This window comes from Symphodus melops (genome assembly GCF_947650265.1).
Source record: "Symphodus melops genome assembly, chromosome: 6".
In the NCBI taxonomy this organism is placed as follows: Eukaryota; Metazoa; Chordata; class Actinopteri; order Labriformes; family Labridae; genus Symphodus; species Symphodus melops.
The window spans coordinates 7,878,635-7,899,572 of record NC_136696.1 but is presented as its reverse complement, the minus strand read 5'-3'; the positions used below and the strand labels follow the sequence as shown (position 1 = coordinate 7,899,572).

General features: G+C 38.4%; 1 protein-coding gene across 4 annotated transcripts; it reads left to right on the top strand.

Moving 5' to 3' along the window:
• The first annotated feature begins 214 nt into the window (after positions 1 to 214).
• csnk2a2b (casein kinase 2, alpha prime polypeptide b) lies at positions 215 to 20,376 on the top strand. Of its 4 annotated transcripts, none has more exons than XM_079345267.1 (12): positions 215 to 1,124; positions 1,524 to 1,635; positions 2,446 to 2,547; positions 2,882 to 2,932; positions 3,087 to 3,146; positions 3,292 to 3,375; positions 5,619 to 5,729; positions 5,853 to 5,954; positions 6,682 to 6,782; positions 9,443 to 9,591; positions 9,824 to 9,905; positions 20,357 to 20,376. In XM_079345267.1, exons 1-11 carry the CDS (start codon positions 1,021 to 1,023, stop codon positions 9,898 to 9,900), a joined length of 1,053 nt encoding a protein of 350 aa, XP_079201393.1. In that variant the 5' UTR covers positions 215 to 1,020; the 3' UTR covers positions 9,901 to 9,905; positions 20,357 to 20,376. The 4 variants fall into 4 exon arrangements, with proteins under 4 accessions (XP_079201393.1, XP_079201392.1, XP_079201391.1 ...); XM_079345266.1 differs by lacking the exon at positions 20,357 to 20,376 and adding an exon at positions 10,506 to 11,163; XM_079345265.1 differs by lacking the exon at positions 20,357 to 20,376 and having other exon boundaries at positions 9,824 to 11,163.
• The last annotated feature ends 562 nt before the right edge of the window (positions 20,377 to 20,938 follow it).

Below are 20,938 nucleotides of genomic sequence, written 5' to 3'. Positions count from 1 at the left end.
ATTATTAAGAGATAATGTGTCAATTGTTTTTCTTTGGTGAATGCATAGACATAGCACAAGAAAAATATACAAAGAGTAACATGAAAAAACATTATAGGCTAACCTATATTTATTATTTCCCTTACCACTAGATGGCACTGTGTCGCCGGCTGCTCTGTTGCTTTTACATCCGGGCGGCTCTCTCGATTTCTTCAATCGACATCCGGTTTCCTTCCCTCCACTCTCGACAGGGGAGGTCTGAAGCTGCAGAACCCTCCCCTCGGCCCGAAACCCCGGGACCTTGGTCGGTGTCTGGTATCGGGTCACTTCGGAGCTGCTTTCCCGCACTGCCGGTCGCACATGACGCGGGCTCCGCCGATGGTGGTGCACAGCGCCGCGCGCTCCCCGTCGGTGCGACATCCCTGCGGTGAAGTAGCATCGCTGGCTAACGTTAGCTAACAACACCGATCTCTTTGCTGCTCCACTCCCTCTTCTCCCGGTCGACCCCCGCTACCGATCCGTCACATCAGCAGTGGATTGATCATTAAAACTGGACCACCGAGGGAAAACCCCCTCGACGACTTTCTATTGACTAAGGAAGGCCAACAAACAATTCGGAGTAAGGACCGTATAGAGACAGTTGGTTCTTATTTGTAACCGTTATATTTAGACAAACGACCTTTCCTTTAGCTCTGTGGCCTTTAGGGATACGTTTATTCTCTACCTCATCACCCGATGCCTATTATTCCCGTTGTGTAACCTCAACCGCCCTGTCAATCCAATCCTGACCACATCCTCTGCCCATCTGAACCTCTCCGACCCCTGCTGACAGTCCGACCAACGAGCGTTTCTGGATGGGCACCGGCTGCACTGATTCACACCCGACATCTCCAGTTTCCTTCTTCACTTTAGCTGCGTGGTGAAACTGGCTGGTTGGCCGGTTTAACTGACTACCTTAACAAATTAAGCTACGAGCCCATTAAAACTGCGACCCCTGCCCCAGCAGATCAAAACAAACTCGCACGAGCTTCTGGTCTCGCCATGCCGGGTCCGGTGGCCGGAAGCAAATCCCGTGTGTATGCAGATGTCAACACGCTGAAAAGCCGGGAGTATTGGGACTACGAGGCTCATGTACCCAACTGGAAGTGAGGGGTTTTCCCTGCAAGTTTCCGTAATTGCATGCTTTGGATTTCTTACAACATAAAGTAATGGCGTTTGGTGTTTGTGGAAAAGTGAATGTCATTAGTTATAAATGTCTTTCAGATAGTGCGATACTGTATGAAGCCTAGCTGTCTGTCTGCTCGCCAACACTCCTGTCCTACAACGCCTGAGACTTTCTTGCTCTTAACTCATTTTTAGTTTCAGTTTCTGCTCTGGCTGTACTCTTAAATGGCATCTTAGGATCACAAACATAATTTGCTCAATACCACAAGGCAGAGTTTATCAATATCTTAAACACAAACTTATTTGCATGTCAGTGATAAACTATGTCCTCCTCCTTACACAGGAGCACATGCCCTGATCGTCACTCTGTTTCCTTATAGCAACCAGGAGGACTACCAGCTTGTTCGTAAACTGGGCAGAGGAAAGTACAGTGAAGTCTTTGAAGCAATCAACATCACCAACAATGAGAAGGTGGTTGTTAAGATCCTGAAGGTGAGCGGCTGGTTCCTTATTAAACTACTCTGTAAGCTTGCAATTCAATTTCAGATAACCAATTTAAGTATAAAGTAACATTTTAAATGAATTTCATAAAATATGTTTTCCAAGAATCATGGTTTAATCAGCAAAGGCATACATCTTTCTTGTACAAAACTTTAAAATATTTAAAAATCTATTATGAGCTTTACTTCTGATTACAATTTTTTTTATAATATATATAGATAGATTTACAAAGAAAAGTTATATTCAGCATTTTATTGTCAGAACTGAGACAGAAGAACCCTATTAACTCGTAGTTTCACTTCAATCTTATATCTGTATCTTATGTAATTTGTAAAAAAAAAAAAAAAAAAAAAAGCTAAAATTGTGTTTTGAAATCATGAGAATATTACTGCAAATCTGTTAATGTGACCTTCCTTGTTGATGGAGTGATTGAAGACCTCACACATGTACTTCCTGTTTGTACAGTAAATGACCAGGTTAGGAGGGTCTGAGGGCCCAGGAAAATTATGAGCAATAAAACATTATTTTCCAGCATTAAAATACATTTTTATACAAACATGAATATTTAAAGATTCATATTTAACAGAGTCAAAGAAAGATTGAAATGATCCTTCACCCCCCGCTTGCTTTAAATGTACCGATGTATGCAGAAAGATTGATTGAAGCTGAGAAATTAGGAACAACAGGGGAAGCTGGATCATCAAGTTAGAGATCAGATAGGTCTATATTCAAGTCTGAAGTAATTCTCATTCTGTTCCTGTCTTGCCTCTTGTGGCCTTGTTGATCCTCCTATGGATTTAGCCAGTTAAGAAGAAGAAGATCAAGCGAGAGATCAAGATACTGGAAAACCTCAGAGGGGGCACCAACATAATTCGACTTGTGGACACGGTCAAGGACCCAGTGGTAGGTTGGCTATTGCCATGTGTGTCCTATTGAGCAAAATGCCTTCCACACATTGTCTAACTGGCATTCATTGACTTTATTTTAGTGGTTGAAACTTGTTTCACCAACACATTGCTAATAAATGTGAGTAAATGTGTGGGAATAGTTGCTTAATAGTATGAAGACTTTTATTCTGATGTTTGGCCCTTTTAAAAGTTACTATATTAAATATATTAATCAGGTGACTGAATCAGTATAATGTTACCCTGATTTTATTATTGGTCATCAGTGGAGTGATTTGGCTCTCTAAATCTTCCTCCCCTAACCCTTCTCTATCTCTGCGGTGGCTGTACAGTCCAGAACTCCTGCGCTCATCTTTGAATGCATCAACAACACAGACTTTAAGGTAAAATACACACCTCTCTTCTGCCTGCATCAGAGGTCTTTAATGTTGTACTGAATGTTGACCGAGTTGCTGAGTTAAGGACGTCAGCTTTTTAAACTAATTTAATAATCAAATTAAGGTTCAGTTCCTGATATAAATGTATTAATCCCTACAGGAGTTGTACCAGAAGTTAACAGATTACGATATCCGTTTCTATATGTATGAACTACTAAAGGTAAGTGTTTCCTTTTGAAAGATAAACTTTAATCAGTCTGACATTTTCTCAACCTTAATTCTTGGTTAGGTTCTTTGAATTCAATAGTTTTGATTTAAATATTTGTATCCTTGTCTGTACTGACCTGTGTATGTTTGTCCTGTAGGCTCTTGACTATTGTCACAGTATGGGAATCATGCACCGTGATGTTAAACCCCACAACGTTATGATTGACCACCAGTTGAGAAAGGTTTGTGGTGACCTATGTAGCACTTTAACCAACACATTACCTTGTATTTTACCACAGTCAGATTGAAATCCTGACAATATCACTGCTAATTTGGGTGTACATATATACTTGGGGGACCATATTTTCAAATTTCCAAATCCGGACGCTTAACTTTACCCACAAACCCACATGTATAGATGCACAGATCAATGACCTGCACCAGTGACACAAGGTGGGAGGCAACGCTGGCCGCCTGAGCAGCTTGTTGAAGTTGTAACTGGTGTTTGCCTCACTGAAGTTGATTGTAGCAGTGCTACTACCAGCCTGAGCCCATTTTTTATGTTTGCTTGTTTTTAAATCATACATTGCTTTGTATGTTGGCTTTTCCAACATATGAGACTGAAAATGGACACTTGCAGTGTTTGCAAGCCTTTGTAATTTTCAAAATGAAGCTATAATTCTGCCAGAGCTATTTGGAAAACAGTATTATGACAGCTAGCCTACGTGTTGTTGTATAGCAGGTCCTGTTAGTATGATAAGCTGGGCTTTTTTAGGCTCTATCTGCAGCATTTTACTCATAACCATTGCAGAAATCTAATATATCCTCTGAAAATATCCTGACTTTACAATGACTTTGACATCCGAGTCTCGCTTTCGGTGATGTTGTCTGAGCTGTATCTACCCCGTGTCTACATGGATGGGATGGCCGGCTGTTTAAGTGAGGAACTGTAGAAAAGAAGAATAACATTCTGTATTCTGACTAATTTGAATGTAACAGAAGAGTTTTAAGATCATGTTCATTCAGTGTAAATTTACATGCAATGTGAAGCTATGAGTAAGCTAAAGGGCGCTACCATTTGCCTGCTAGCACAACAATGCAGATCGAGTTGTTTTGGTTTCATGCTGGTGCTCAAGGGCGACATCCACTGGTTCAAAAAGACACATAATTCTTCCTTGAAGCAACAGCTGCATAGCAAAGATTGATTGACATGTGTTCAGACAAATCAGTATTGAACGTTGTGAGTCAGGGTCCATTACTGATTTTTTTCTATTGGTCGAAACAACAACAACATTGGCAACAACATTGATTGACATACAGACCAATCGCTGTTGCACAGTGTATTGTTTCAGTTGGTTAAAGCTGGGACGAGGACTACTAATAACCAGGGAATAATAGTGTTTTATAGATATTTGTGGGGATTTGGAACACAGAGCTTGAAAGCGGGACGGTTTCGATCAAATCAGAACGTATGGTCCCCAAAATGTTTACATTTTAAGTTTGGGCTTGAAGCGTGATCATATTTATGATAAAATAAGGGTAAAAATGTGAAAATAATACTTTTATTGAATATTTTTGGACAATTTCTCTTCATCACAGTAATTTGCAAATTGTGGTTCAGTTAATGCCATTAATTGACCCACTACTACCACCACTAATGGGTGGTTTTCTTCTCCTTTGTACAATAATCAGAATTTTACAGACCACATTAAGCCTGAACAGTTAGCTTTTATTGCAGGGAGCTGCTTTCTCACATCCAATAAAGTTTCTCCCTTCTTTTTTTATTTATATGAAAAGGAACCCAGGTCTGATGGCCTTGGGAAAAGATGGCATGGCATACAATGATAAGAGAAAAAAAAAACCTGTGTCTGTTAACCTTATATTTTTCATTTAAAGCCCTGTGAGTTCTTTCAAACTGGGGCATATCATCCAACATGAGTATCTGCTATAGAAGAAGTCATAACTTCTTGTATTCTACTTTCATGCAATTAAATATGTACCAATTTATGTAAGCATGGTTGGCTCTGTTTTGGATATCTAACAAAGTAAAAACCTTTACAAAAGAATTCTTATAAGTTATGAAAGTAAAGGGAAAACAAGCTAGGACTGTATCCATAGTTTTTAGAACGTTTGAATTTTTTTTAAATTAATTCTTAGCTAATTATTAGAACTCTAAAAGTCAAAAATATATATTTTTAAAATTATATTTGAGGTGTATCTCTCTGATAACCACTTTAACCCCAGGTTATATATGCCCTACTAATTACAATTTTATTGAATTCAAAAATGCATTTCTACCATTGGCTAGCAGAGGGCAGCAGACTAACTTATTTGATTTACCTCACAGACAACATGATTACAAACATACAACAGTTACAATCTCTGAGCAAAGGTTGAATTGTGATTGTAGTTACAACATTATCAATGTTCTTTTTTTAAATCTTAGAAATGAAGCTTAACGAGGGAGTATTGTTTGTTTTTAAAGCTGCGCCTTATAGACTGGGGTTTGGCAGAGTTTTACCATCCGTCCCAGGAATACAATGTCAGAGTGGCATCACGATACTTTAAAGGCCCAGAACTCCTGGTGGACTACCAGGTAATATGCACATTATCACAACTCTGAAACACTTTTCTCTCACGTTTACATCTCTATCAACAATGTAACTACACCTATGAGATTATGATTGTGTGTTCTCATTATTGGCTGTTTGTGTTTCAGATGTATGATTACAGTCTAGATATGTGGAGCTTGGGCTGTATGCTGGCTAGTATGATTTTTCAGAAAGAGCCCTTTTTCCATGGACAAGACAATTATGACCAGGTACCTCAAACATACAACTCTTACACAATTAGCAGCACACTAGCAAAAAATGACAAAGATTAGTTAAGATCCTTAATTAGACATTTATGTATTTTATATGCTTTACGAGGGGGAAATTCAGGTTTGCCCTCTGTTATTTTAGAGACATGCTTCTCACACACACAGGCCTGAATCACACAAATGCACAAGCAGGAACTGTGGACATGCTTTAATCGAGAGATGCCAGAGTGCTGCCACCGGAAGCACCCCCTGAGCTCGTGGGGGTTTGATGCCTTGCTCAAGGACATTTCGGCAGTGCTCGAGAAGTTGTCTGGCACCAGACCAACTTCCATATTTTGATCCGCATCGGGACTTGAACTGGTGACCCTCCAGTTCCCAACCCAAGTCCCTACGGACTGAGCTACTGCTGCCATTTAATGTGTGTTGTATTTCTATACACTGTTTGGGGCATCCAGTATCTCAGTTAGGCACAGGAAAATGTCTCGAACATGCAATGGAGACAACCTGTATTTTTATACAGGAATTTTAACCAGATGTTATCTGCAGAGTCTCTCTTGTTAAGTGTCAGCTGTTGTATGTCAATGTTGTTCACCTCAAACAGATCTTGAGTTTTTAATTGGAAGGTTTTCATGGTGAAGTGAAAACTTGTAAGTTCATCATTTGACCAATTGTTATTCAAGTTGGTAGGTGGCTTATTGTGTTAACCCTGTTGTGTTGTGTTTTTTAGTTGGTGCGAATTGCCAAGGTCCTCGGGACAGACGAGTTGTTTGGCTACCTACGTAAATACCATATTGAACTTGACCCACGCTTCAAAGACCTGTTGGGACAGTAAGTACTCTGACTGAGGGATTCAAATGACAGTATAATAATTATAAAGTTATGTCAGGAGCAGAATGCCATGTAAAAGTAAAAACTGAATTCAGGCTACAGATTATCAAATGACAAACAAAGCAGAAAAACACTAAAACTGCTAATTGACTTTTATACTGCGTGTGCTTAAGTCCTCTTATTCTTACATTTAACCTTGGAAGGAGTTAGGAAACTTTGTCAGCTCCTATTTGTGAAATAAATAAATGAATAATAGAAGTAAAAAATAAAATGATAATATCTTGTAATCAAGGCAGTTCTGATAAGGACGGACTCAGTCCACCTTTTCCACTACTGCTCCAAGTTGTAGCCTCTCTTAGGTTATTTGCTGAGGGAAACATCGGCACCTGCTTGATCCAAATAGTCACAACCCCAAAAGATGCCATATGGAGTTGTTCTGGTAAGCATTAAAAATGTATTTATTATTTTTTTAATTTACCGTAAATTCTGGACTATAAGCCGCTACCTTTTTGTCACGTTTTGAACACTGCAGCTTTTACAAGGATGCGGCTTATTTATGGATTTTTCTTGCGGGACAATGAGCTTCTGCCGCAAAAACATTTCACCTCGTCGCGTCGGATCTTAATATCAGTCATTTTGCGCTTCATGGAACCTCATCATGGAAAACACATGGAGAAATACATATGATGCAGCTTTCATGTTAAAGGCTATCAACCTGGCTGTCACAGAAGCTAATAGAGCTGCTGCACGTAAAGTTGACACTGACAGCGACAACGAAAAAGAGACTGAGGAAGTGAGTAATGAAGTAATTCTGAGGCAGTGAATGGATGGACTTTTTCTTGTGAAATGTATTACGGTAATCTTTTTCAGTAGCCGTGTTAGAGACACTGTTCGATAAAGGATTTCCAGTAGGCTTTGTATTTGCAGATGTTACAGGTAGCCTACGTATTTAATTAAAAGTTAAAACAATGTTTTTGTGTCACGTCTTTCTGTGTAAATAGCTCTGTTACAACGTGGACACCTGCGGCTTATAATCAAGTGAGGCTTATATATGTACAAATACATTTATTTACTTATTTTTAGCCGGTGCGGCTTATATCCAGGTGCGCTCAATAGTCCGGAATTTACGGTAATCAAAACATTGTATACCCCAAAGTCTGACAAGCTTTTAATCAAATACTTTGTGACTAACACAATTTAATTTGAAAGTTTATTGGTTAATTACCTTGGCCAGTTGTGAGTTGGTAGAATAATGCAAAACTGCAGATATATGTAGTCATCTTGCATATAAGGATTATATTAAGGCACATGCTTATGTGAATATCTACACTACGTGCATTCGAGTGTTCAAAGGTAAACAAAAGAAGGGACCTATTTCTTCTAACATGACCTCTAAAACCCCTCGTGGTAAATGTGAAATCTTCTTGAGCTTGTATTGCACGTTTCCATTATTCTGACTACTCAGATCACTTAAACACCACAGATCACACCAACCCAATCAAACTAGGGCTTTCAATTATTATTCTAAATTCAAACCTGATAGGGGAAATTTCTCATTCAACTTTAATAGGCGGCTGATATTCACAATCTACAGTCTATCAGCGCATCAGGCTGTCTGAAATAGTTTGTAGTCAGTTTTAGCATGGGGGCTCTGAGCCTGACTTGAACATAGCATGCACTCTCGACGTCAGTAAATGAAGACAGTGCTGTTGTGGCAACAGCGCAAGATAATACGATGTACAGTATGTGGTATGATACTATATTAAAACCCTTGTAAACATAACAACAAACACACATCAGGTAATTGTTGCCACGTGGAGTGTTAAATTCTGAAAATAAGCCAGATGTTTTAATTTTGTTTCCGTGGCCGATTTCCTGTCTCACCTGATTTGCTCTGTGGTTTATGACACGCTCCTGCATCCAGCAAAAATAGAAGCCGTGGTATTTGCTGCAGAGTTCTCAGCACTGCTGGAGCTGAGTGGAGCGCAGTGTAGACAGTAAAATCACACAAATTAAAAAAGTGAAAACCTCTGCTCTGCTGAGGTGGTGGAGCGGAGACGGACCACACACATCTGGTGGAATTTAGCAGTCATTCACGCCCATCCACACACTTTTTGCAGACTGCTATGTAGTGTCCATCAATCTGAACTAATCCCATTCATACACATTACACTAACAAAGCAGTCTGGTCTAAGGACACATTGGCATGTGGCTGCAGGAGATGGGGATCAAACTCCAGCGTCTGATTCTAACACTTGTTCACAGCTGCCAGACATCTAGGCTCAGTGGCAAAGGCAGTCATCTGCAACTAGATGGTAGGAGGTTTGATCCCGAGCTCATGCAGTGACATTTCACTGTGTCCTTTTGCATTCAGAACACAAAGTTGCTCAGGTGGCATGTAAATTTGTATGAAGGGAAATACCATGTTTGCGATAAGCAAACATGGTATAAAATATCTCAAGTAGCTGACCTTGTACTCTTTAGAATAGATTATTGCCTGCCAATTCAAGGACTCATCTCTTGGAAAACCTGAGCTGTGAATTTTGACATCATAGAAAGAAAATAACCTTGAGCCAAATAAACATGTCATTAGTTTTAGTGTTAGTGGCAGCACTCATTAGATATCAGCTCATACTTGATGGTTATTTGTGTAACTGCAGGCAGAGCAGGAAACGCTGGGAGCAGTTTGTGCAGACAGAAAATCAGCACTTGGTGAGTCCTGAAGCCTTGGACCTTCTGGACAAGCTGCTACGTTACGACCATCAACAGAGATTGACGGCCACTGAGGCTATGGAGCATCCATACTTCTGTAAGCAAGACACAAAATGCAACACACCAAATAGAGGGCACAGACAGACGAATACATGACCATGAAGCCATTCGACAGTAGAAGCCTGATTTTACGCATTTATCATGATGTAGAGCATGAATTCAACAGCAATCGAGTGCCTGCTGTGACAAAAATACAGAGTCATGATAACAGCTGGCTCAAGAAAATTTAGGAAGGAATTATTTAAATATGTTTCTTGCCCCGCTTGCAGACCCAGTAATAAAGGAACAGTCTCTGTCAAACTCTGACAACAACATGGTTTCCAGTGGCAACACTACAGCACGATGAAACAGGTAACAGATTCAAAAGATACTCGATGGGTTCACAGTAATCTGATTACATTTTTCACAGTTTCATAGTTCTATATAATCTACATTACAAAAGTAAAACATACAGATTTTCTGGACTTTTCATATTGTATAAAACTATCACCGACCAATAACAGAGTGTCTGAGTTATGGGCACGACCAGTTGTCAATGTGATTCACTTTTTTTTTTCGCTATACAGGTAGCAACCTACAAAGTCGGTTAGAATTTAAGTGAACTAAATCCACAACCAACAGCCCCCCCACTGGTCTGTGGCAAATAGTAAATGTTGTAAGACACAAGTCAAGAAAAATATAAGTAGACGGGTGACACATTAAAGTAAAATCAAACAATGACCCTTTACATTAACTTTAACTTTGTAACTTTGTAACTTTGTTTTCCCTTTTAAATTGTTCTTCTTGTTACTGATAGGTCAAAGGGACTGCTTATTTATTTTTATGTGCCCACTATTATACTGTTTCTGTTTGTCTGTGGACAGTTGAAGTATCTGGGACATTATTGCTGTAATAGTGCCCTTTCATCCTTGTTGTACCCTCTTTCTTTGGTGTTTTTCTTTCTCTCTACAGGAGTGGAAGAAGAAGGATGTTTGTTACCTCAACTTTTTACCTAGTTGTGACAGTAACTCTAAATGTACAGTGACAATGGATCAAAGTAACTCTGACCAGTTACTCGCTTAAAGATATGTGCATACGGATACACAAGTCTATACAAACAAAACTCACAGATCATGCAAGCACACCCTTTCTACAAACACACATGCAGACAAGTATGCATATACCCTCCTCTGTATCAGTTTGCAATTGGCTTGTACTGGTTCTTCTCAAATACCCCGAATAATGATTTTGAAGCTGCTTCCTTATCTTTTGCAAAATATTTCAAACCCAGATCCGTTGCAAGCAGGACGAAAATGAAAAACTGCTTTTAAAGACAATTTACTCTCAGCTCTCTATGTCATAACTTCTCCTCCCCCTTTTTGTTTTTTCATCAGCATGGAGAATGAACAGGGGTATAAGTCTGTATTTCTCTTTCCTGCCTCTATTTCTATTCCCCCACCTGTTTATTCATGGGTATGTCTGTCTCGCCTCCATTCTCCTATTATGACCCTCAGACAGACAAACAATCTTAGCACTACTCCAGTTTTGAAAGTGGCATGGTGGACTTTAAATAGAAGGATAATAATACTTATAATATTAATGAAAAATAAATGATTTTTATTTAGATGAACTCTGCCTTTGTCTATATTGAATTTTGGTGGGCGAGGTGGTGGTGGGAATAACTGAACTGTGTAGGACAACCTTGGATCCAAATCTTGATACAACCCTTGTTGCGGAAGGTCTTTCATTAAGAACAAGCAATGATTATTGGTAGGGATGCTCGATATTGGCTTTTCTAACGATATCCGATATTCCGATATTGTCCAACTCTTAATTTCCGATACCGATATCACCGATACCGATATATGCAGGTTTTTTACATCAAAACTGTTAGGTAACAACAACATAAAATATCTCCTGTGGAATTAACACATTATGCCTAATTTTACTGTGATGCCCCACTGGATGCATATGTGAATGAAACATGGCTTTCCAAATGTACACACTGAGAAAAATAAGAGAACAACTTAAATTATGGAAAAAAGTGCCATATTTATTTAGTGTTAGAGAGAAACCTCAACAACAAACAGCCTCAAACAACACCACAGACAATATAAAAAAAAGGAAGAGGCATATCTTCAGTCCATTAGTTGTAAACAAACAGTCAATGAATGACTGGCCATAACTTGTCAAATAATATACTCAAACTGGGCTCAATCTCTTTTAAGAGTAACAAAATCCTCTCTCCTGATGCCTCCGGTACTCCAAAGACAATCCTTTCGAGGGGATGGCTTCTCCTAGGTATGCATGCACCTAAAGAAAGAATAAAAAAGAGAGACAGGGAATAAATATATCATAGAATTCCTCCATTTCTTTAATAGAATTTCTATTTATTTTTCTTTGAAGCACTGACTGCCAAATGGTTATTGTATTCATTGTATGTAATGTATATTTTTAATGTGACGCACTCAGCACAGCAGATTAAATTTAGTTTGATTAAGTTAATCAATTACTCACCTGCGCTGTCTCGCTTGTAGGTGCTTGAGCTGCAACTTCATTCTCTGCAAGGATTTCTTGGTACATGTCCCGCAGGTTCATGCTTCCAGTTCGAGCCTTCTTAGGTGGGCAGTGCTGGTCCTCCCGGCCTGGGTCATCTGCACTTCCACCAGCAGCCTCTCCATTGCTGCCACATTGTTTTTTCTCAGTTGACTCTTTAAGCGACAACTGTGTGGTTTTCTTCGGTTTCGGCTGTTGCTTCTTTTCATCACTTTGCTGCGCAAATGTAGCAACTCCGCGTGATTCTTCTTGACATGGGTTATTAAAATTGATGTATTAAAGGAAGACACCTTGTTTCCTCCTCGCATAACCGACGCTTTGCAGTCATTGCAAATTTATTATCCGTAGTTGACACTTGGAAATAGTTCCAAACCACGGACACCTCATTCACCGGGTGAGCTAACTTGTTAGCTACGAGTCCAGCATGTTGTATTTGTTGTTTAACGTCATCAAGCGCGCGCCCACAAACGTCCCATGCTGCGTTCATGCAGACTCGGAAATTCCAATATCGGTTCCAATATCGGTTGTAAAAATCCGATACCAATATTTCCAAATATTAAATTTTTATGTCAATATCGGCCGATAATATCGGCCCTCCGATATTATCGGACATCCCTAATTATTGGTGATAAAATCCCAGCAATATCTTAATCTAGCTCCAGGATATAATTAAAGTTCATAAAATGTGCATGTACTGTAATATGTGTAAACGTTATTCTGCGTCTGCTATCGTTAAACTTCGAAGAGGAAAGTTTTTGTATAATGGCATGAGGTATATAGCCTTTAACAAAAAATGATAATGTAAAACATATTTGTGTTAAACAGAAAAAGTTACAGAATGCAAAGTTTTAGGAAGTACAGAAAAAATTCACTCAGGTGGCACTTCACAGCTTATACCTGGCTGAAATGTTTGCAGCCTATCATGACACACCTTCAAATGATACAATCAAAAGTTTTACAGCTTGATATTTCTTATTCAGCTTTACAGTAACATTTGGAAATGTTTGTTGTGTTGTCGACTCGAATAGAATTAAGTGTTTACATTTTAATTTATAAATAATATTAGTAACAACACCTGGAGTCTATTTAACAGAAACGTGTTGGATGTGACGCACAGTTCAACACGTTGGGGGGGGGGGGGGATTTTGGGCCTTTTATTGGAGAGACAGGACTTTATAGAATCGGGGAGAGGGAAATGACATGTTTTAAAGGAGCCACAGGTTGAATTTTGAACCCTAGTTGCCCACTTTGAGGACTTAAGCCTCTGTACATTGGGAGCGTAAACGAACCATTCAGCCACTGGCACCCCGATTTCTTATTTTAAATCTGTATTATTTTCATGTATTCAGCAAAAACCCAATTCTCATGTACTTGAAATCAGTTAAAACTGAACCTTTAACCTCAACCTTGATTTCCACACCAACAAATAAAACCAAACCATATCAATGTGTATTTTCCAACTGTGGATTGCAATGTAGTTCTACAGCATAGCAAGTACACAGCATACAAGTTACAGTGTGTTAGAACAGTAATGACGAGGTTGCTGGATGACTTTAAATAAGCTGATGAGGTGAATGAGATGGTTGGTATAAAAGTACAGCTTGATTTTAAATTTATACACCTAATTGAGAAGCTAGATGTTGTTAAGGTTTGTTTTTTCCACAAATCCTCTACACTTTAAACAGCAATATTAAACACCAGTCAGACAGAGATGAAATCAGGCTGCACAACATGTAAGTAACCAGTTGTCACCCTCGTCTCTACAGCAGGGTTCTACTGAACTGAGTTGAAACATTTCAGTTAATGCACTGCTTATTTTGCATAATAATTTGTAAACCATATCAATCACTGATATGCACTCAAAATTACTAGATTTGATCACTTGTTTTTTTAATCTGTTTAAATACTCAATTCGCCCTCATGTAATTTTAATCGTTTAGTTGAACTCTTTATATAATTGGAAAAACTCAGCTCTAAAGGTTAGGATTCATTGCAATATATAGTCAGTGTTGTTTTCATGTAGTGAATGTCTGTTATGGTGGGGGATGGATGTAAAGTACAATCTTACGACTTCTTACTCTGAGAAACGAGAGCCTTTGCTCTGGCTCCTGTTCAGTGACCTGACTCCTCACTCGTGCAGCGACTCTTCTCCTAGTCTGTCATGCCTCTTCAAACACCTATACAATCTGCTCTGTGCAAAATTGGTGCTGAGCTGCATCTTCCACAAAATAAGCCATCTGATAAATAAGAAGTTATAAACAAACTTCTTAACCATGTGATGAGTGGTTTTCTTTCTGTATTCTGTACCCTGTATGCAAATGGTTAACAGGTGAACTCGAAGAAAGGTACATAATTAAAACACTCATACTTTAAATTTGTGTTTAACATCTATTATCATTTTTTATTTGCATAACATTGAACTTACATCTATGTGGAAAGTGTCATCTATTTTCCAGTCCTTTGCGTTACAGTGAATAGGTCATAATCAAATTGGACAAAATCTCCATGAATACAGTCATTGTTTTACATTTCACTTCCTACTGTGACACTTTTTTGTGATTCTAGGCCTTTTCACTGTACTTCACTTGTGTATAAATATTTAATTCAACAGGGCTTGACTCTGTTTAGCTACTTTGGTTACAGACTCCTGTTTGTGGGTTTACTTACTGCCTGTGTTTTTCCTACTGTGTACAACATTTCCACAAAGCAGCAAATGTTGCTTTAACATATTTTTTTTCTGGAATCTTCCTTGCTTTTACACTAGGTCTATCTACCACACATTTTTGCAGGACCACCCTATTTTATATTTTTTATAACATATAGGATGCTATTAAGAACAATATTTTTTCAATGTCTTATTGAACAGAATCACTGTTAGGTAATGATAGTCTAATAACTAGGTAGTCACATCCTGTATTCTTTTCTACAATGGAGATGATAAAGATTCATCTTTGTCATCGGCACAAAAAACTGTCCATTTGCTTAAGACCATGGAGGTGTGACAGACTGGGCTCCATCCTCTCTTGTCAAAGGCATGGGTCTCCATAATGCATGCAAGAGGGCAGCTATAAAGATCTTGCTTTTGGCTACATTTATTACATGTCATATACAGTCCCTGACAAAAGTCTTGTCACCTATTCATTTTGTAGAAACAAAAGCTTATAACCTGAGTTTTAATTACATAATCAGTTGGTTTTAAAAATGTCTCATGAAAGCTAAAACCCTCCCAAATTGTTTATTGTACTAAAATAAATTTGCCTCACTGAAGAAAGATTTTGGCAAGACAAAATTTCTCGCCTACAAAGAGCAATGTGAAAATTGAACAAACCATTTACTTGAAATACAAAAATATGTTGCATAACATCAGTGAATTAAGTAGTAGTGTACTGTATTGCAAGAGACCTACTGGAGCCCGCGTGGATCCGAGATTCACCCAGAACACAATTTTGGTGGCAGAAAATGAATGGTCTAGACTAAAGATTGCATTTAGAAACCTGTCTGTGCTCGTACACTGGCAGAACATAGCCACCAGGCAGTCACACATGCCATTTCAGCTGGCGTTTTATTGTGTATTGGAAAGACTCGGGTGATTGTTTAATTTATTTGAATGATAGATGACCACTGTTTACTCTGAGATATTACAAGGCCTGGATGGGAAGTAAAGTAAAGGTCGTGCAGCAACTGAGTCCTGCTTCTCAGAGAATTAGAGAAGCTTCGGAGATGGGATATATCCTCTTGAAGGCCTGTAAGTATTCCTTTTTCCAAATGTGTAATGGATAGTGTAAGCCAAACAATTTGTAAAAGAAAATGCTGTGTTCAAGAGGAGAGCTTGTGTGCCACAAATTGTCCATGCAGAAATACAACTATCTAGTAATGGAAAAACTTTATTACTGTATGAGCAATACTTATTAGAGCATGCTTAAGTAATAGATATTGTGTAAAAGAAACACTATAGTTGCATAATTCTGAAGGGTGACAATTATGTGAAGATAACCTTATATTACTTTATACTATGTAGTTATTTTGATGTCCTCAGAACTGCAAAGTAAATGAAAAATAAATAAAAGTTAGTGGGAGTTAGTGTTGCCAGTATACAGTACTGCAGCTTTGAAATTATGGTATGTTTACCTCAAATTACTGTACATTTAAAAACATCCTAAATACTACACTTAAACTATAAAGGACTAAACTAAACTAATAGAGTATTAATATATTTCTAACTGCTCCTTTCCCCTAGGTAGATGTAGCTATCTAGTTGCAGCCTAAGTTGACGTAATGTGCAACGTGTGCCACAACAAGCCATAGGCGGGAGCAGGACATCAGCTAATGATTTGATTGGTAGCAGAACAGAGGGCATGTCAGTCAGGTGCTGAATAGTGCTGATGTGATGGCCATCTCAGTCATGCTGATGTGCTCTCAAATCAAAAAACGTGCTTGTGGGGATATTAACATTGCTAAATTATCCTACATTCTGGCTTTTCTTCAATAATTGATCCTACAACGTACACCAACATTATGGTACAAATGTTACAGCTTTTTCACATCTGGCAACACTGTTGGGGGTTGTTTTTTGCAGGTCAGAGCTTACATAGAAATAGGGTTTAAGAGCTTACATGACAGCTAATTGGAAGGAGCTGTTGTCTGGTGATTGTTGAGAATTATGCAACTTGAGTTGACTGCCTGAACTAGCTTGCAGGTGTCTCCTCATTTATAGGAGGGGTAGTAATTTGAACAGATATTAAGGTGTGAGGGAGGTCCAGAGAGAGAAGGGGAAAAGCTCTTGTTCTTGAAAAAGACGCTTGAACCCAGAATTGCTTCTGCTGCTTCATCAACAGTGCATGAATTCTTATGAATAGATTAGTTACTGATGGTCTCACTACATAGCTCTCCCAGCTTTTATATCTTATTACTGCTTGTCTCTATCTTTATATTCTAACCTCTCCCTTTTCTGGGAGCTCCTGAGCTCTCGTAGGTTCCTTGGGACTGTTGGTGAGGATGGCCTGGGTGATTGAGGAATCTGGGATTAAATTCTGGACTCGGATTGTTAAAGGAGACGTAACCAGTCTTGATCGCAACACCAGCTCAAAGCAGACATTCTTACTGTTACATCAACATCTTCTAGAACTTTCCCCAGTGGTCTAGCATCAGTACACTCTGTTTCTTTGGATCAACCAGCCCTCTCCGCTAGCTAGAAGCGGTGGAGGTTCAATGATGGATGCTTTCTTTTGATTTCCTGTTTAAATTAATCTGATGGCTTTAATATATCCAAATTAAAAAATTGGTGTCCAAGACGTGATGAGTGCAGAAAGAGTTGAAAAGGCCTTACTTAAGTCAGAAAGTTATTGAAGTTTCCAAATGTGCACGTAAAGTTAAAAGAAGAAGTTTGGCAGGAGTCGTCTCTATGGTACGAAAGCTTGAAAGTTAAGGAAAAGACTGCTGTGAAGAACGAAGCATAACGAAAAAGTGAACAAAGAAGCGACTGAGAGTGAGAGTGCCTGTAAGAAGAATTGTTGTATATTCTGTATCAGTAGGAGCAGGCGATGGGGGGGGAGCAACTGGTCACTTCCTCTTGATGCAGGGCGTTGTTTGAATCACAGAGTTTGCTCAAGATTACAAATGAGAACTAATATATATATATATATATATATATATATATATACATCATCACCATACATTAATTTAAATATAAATAGATTCACGTTAATGTAGGTCACGTTATATATTTAGATATACATTTCTTATCAGGTTCATATGGAGATAACCACATAACGTGGTGGTTGAAACCAGAGTCCTTTCAGCAGTTATTTAAATGATTGTCTTCCTGAGAAATTTCAGAGCTACAAATGGCTTTACCCCTCGTATTTTATTGCTTCGCAGTTCAAATGTCAGTTTGTCCATGGATAACAGCGTGTTCTGTTTCCATTCAGTTGTTTATCCAAGGTTTTAAGAGTTGATATACTCTTTCCCAACGCTTGTCTGAGAGAGTGGCTTTCAAATTAGTTGATCTTGATTGAAAGTAAACAAGAAGTTAATAAACAGTCTGTGGATCCGGCAGGAAAGGTCGTACATGAAAGAGTGCTGCAGAATATCACGACAGTAGGTGTGACATGCAGTGTAAAAAACACAGAGTATTCAGAAGACTAGAAAAGGGTTATACAAGCTCAAGTCCTTTTACCATTTACATTTTTGAGGCAAATATTGTACTTTCACTAAACTATGTTTATTTGACAGAAGTGCAGGGTTGCATGGAATTTGCAGTGATTGGTTAAATTTGCATTAATAGTTGCAATCACAACATTGCTAATTCTCGAAGGGACTGATGTGATTGCAAATGTAATTGTAATTTGGAAGATTGGTGTTCAAGGTCAAAGGAGGTGGGTTTCGAGTGTTAAGTGCCCACAGTCCTTGCCGTAGCTATATGCAGGAATTCCTGGATAAGGGCAAAACCTTCTCCACACTTCAGGTTTACGTAAGTAATTGAGTAAGTAGTTGATTAGTAGTTGAGTAAAAATATAGCTGTTTGTGTTCACACACGTAACACTATTGTCCATGCACCATGACCACTGTCAATCAAGTGTTTTACTGTTAAACTTAACAAATAACACAGTTCACTTTGAATCGATTGTTTTTTAGGTTCATTAGAATTTAGCATCTTAAAGAAATACAAAGACTTAGGCAAAGTTTTGATGGGATTTAGTGTCATGCCATTTTTTTATTTAAATACATTAAGAATAGAAATGCAGCAAACGTTTCATCTTGTAATTCTGTCAAAGGAGCAAATTCGCAAACGTTTCATGCATAGGAGAACATGCATTGCTTCCAATGAAGCTTAGGTCATTATTAAGCACTTGTCATGTTTTAAAATCACATACAGTTATGCTTTGCATAGGACTAGTTTTTCCTCAATAAGCAAAGTCATTTAGAAAACCTATTTAAGAGTCAACTATTATTATCCTCCAAAATTCGCAGTGCCATTGCTACCTGTTAAAATTAAAGTTATCAGGATGAACTTTACAATTTATTTTTTATTACATTTTAATTGTAAGATGGCTCTCCCCTGTCATAGAAACTAGATAGCAAAGGGTTTCCTCTTGGGGTTAGTTAATTGTTTGCATTCTCCATTGGCTTGTGGGTGAACAAACACGTTTTATGCTCTGTTTGTGTCTGAGACAGCTCAAGACACATTTCTTCTCTGACTTGGGTGCTGTTGGTCCTGGAGCTGTAGAGCTCTGCTTCCTGTACAAAGAGTAAGAAGCCACACAAAATGCACAAATTAAAGGCTGTGTAAAGGCTGAGTGTTACCTCAGGCAGTTGCTATCACAGACAAGCACATACAGGCTGGAGTTTAATTAGTGAGTTCCATCAATGGTCATTTTAACATCTTAGAGTATTCAGTCAATTTCAAATAAAATCATGACAAGTCTATTATTTTGATCTTTAATAGTCATTGCTAGTCGTGTTTGTGGCCATCTGTAAAACTTGGTTGGTTTGTCCACCACATTTGTCATACCAAATCTCATCAATTTATGATATGACTTTTGAAATGACACTTTCTACACATATTTGCATTCAATGAAGGATTAAGCCCCATGACATTGTTGAACTCCTTGCTTTACCAAGATGCATATTATTACAGCAATAGATTTGTTCCTTACATGGCTGAAGTTGCAGCATCTCTTTTACTAACTTGCTTCATCACCTTCAGCATGCAACAGATCTGTCTTATGGTCATCTTTGGAGCATGACATGCCAGACGGGGTTTTGGGGTGAGGTGAGGGCCATGGTATGTAAAAAGTGACAGATAGTTGGCCCCTCTAGGTCTCTTCCTAAAGAGCGGCAGAGGCTGGGCACTGACATAGCAGGATACAAACTTGGAGTCAAAGACGGAGGAGAGGGAGAAAAGGGAGATGTTTTTCACACAGTATGTTGCAATCTTCTGCACAGATAGATTACATGAAATCCTTTAAATAATAAATACAAACAAACACAAAATAACTAATTTATGAACTTTTTTTTTGATCTTAGCTATACAGAAATGCCTGTGAGGAACGGTTTCATGTCTCAACTTACTTATTATTCTTTGTCATATTAGCCTAATGAAAGTTCCTATTAAGATCAAGCCAACAGACTTCATTTGAAACAGATAATTCACCATAGGTTTTGACTCCATTGTAAAGTTTGACAGTGCAGTGCAACAGATAGCACACTGCATACACCCACAAAGGTTATATCAATTCAATAAGCGAGCTACTGTCTTCCTCCCACAGATTAAATCACCCGCTCCATCAGAAACTCAAGACACAAACAACGTGTGAATTGCATAAAGACTATTCAACTTTGTGGATAAATTCACAAGGACACTTGATCATTTGGATTTTCCTTCAGATTGTTTTCTCATTGAATCACACATTAACACAATAAACTCTTATGGTTAATTAAAGAAAAAACACTGCATTTTAAATTATGTGCAAGATCTGGAGAAAAAAACCCTGTATCTGAACAATTGTCTATTTTAACCAAATACATTTTGAAGATGTATTACAAACGAGCACAAGCAGAAAATACAAGAAACACATACTTACTGGAACTACAGTGGCCATTAAGAAGTGTTAATCCTCGGTTGTAAAAAAGCAACAATCAGAATGGTTTTTGCCTTTTTACACACGAATATATAGCCAGGCAAGATAATAGAGCTGTAATTCTTCAGAAGAGACATGTAACCACACCTACTTAAGACATCAGGTGAGGTCACTTTTGTCAACACACGTAATCACACACCCTTGCTGCTTCAGGTTACACATACAATGGCATGCTGTTTATTATTTAGGTTGTTTTGCAAGGATATATTT

Coding starts and splice junctions, on each gene's coding strand:
- csnk2a2b (XM_079345267.1), top strand. CDS start 1,021: ATGCCGGGTCCGGTGGCCGGAAGCAAATCCCGTGTGTATGCAGATGTC. Junction 3,376..5,618: donor TTGACCACCAGTTGAGAAAG/GTTTGTGGTGAC, acceptor TTGTTTTTAAAG/CTGCGCCTTATAGACTGGGG. Junction 6,783..9,442: donor TTCAAAGACCTGTTGGGACA/GTAAGTACTCTG, acceptor GTGTAACTGCAG/GCAGAGCAGGAAACGCTGGG.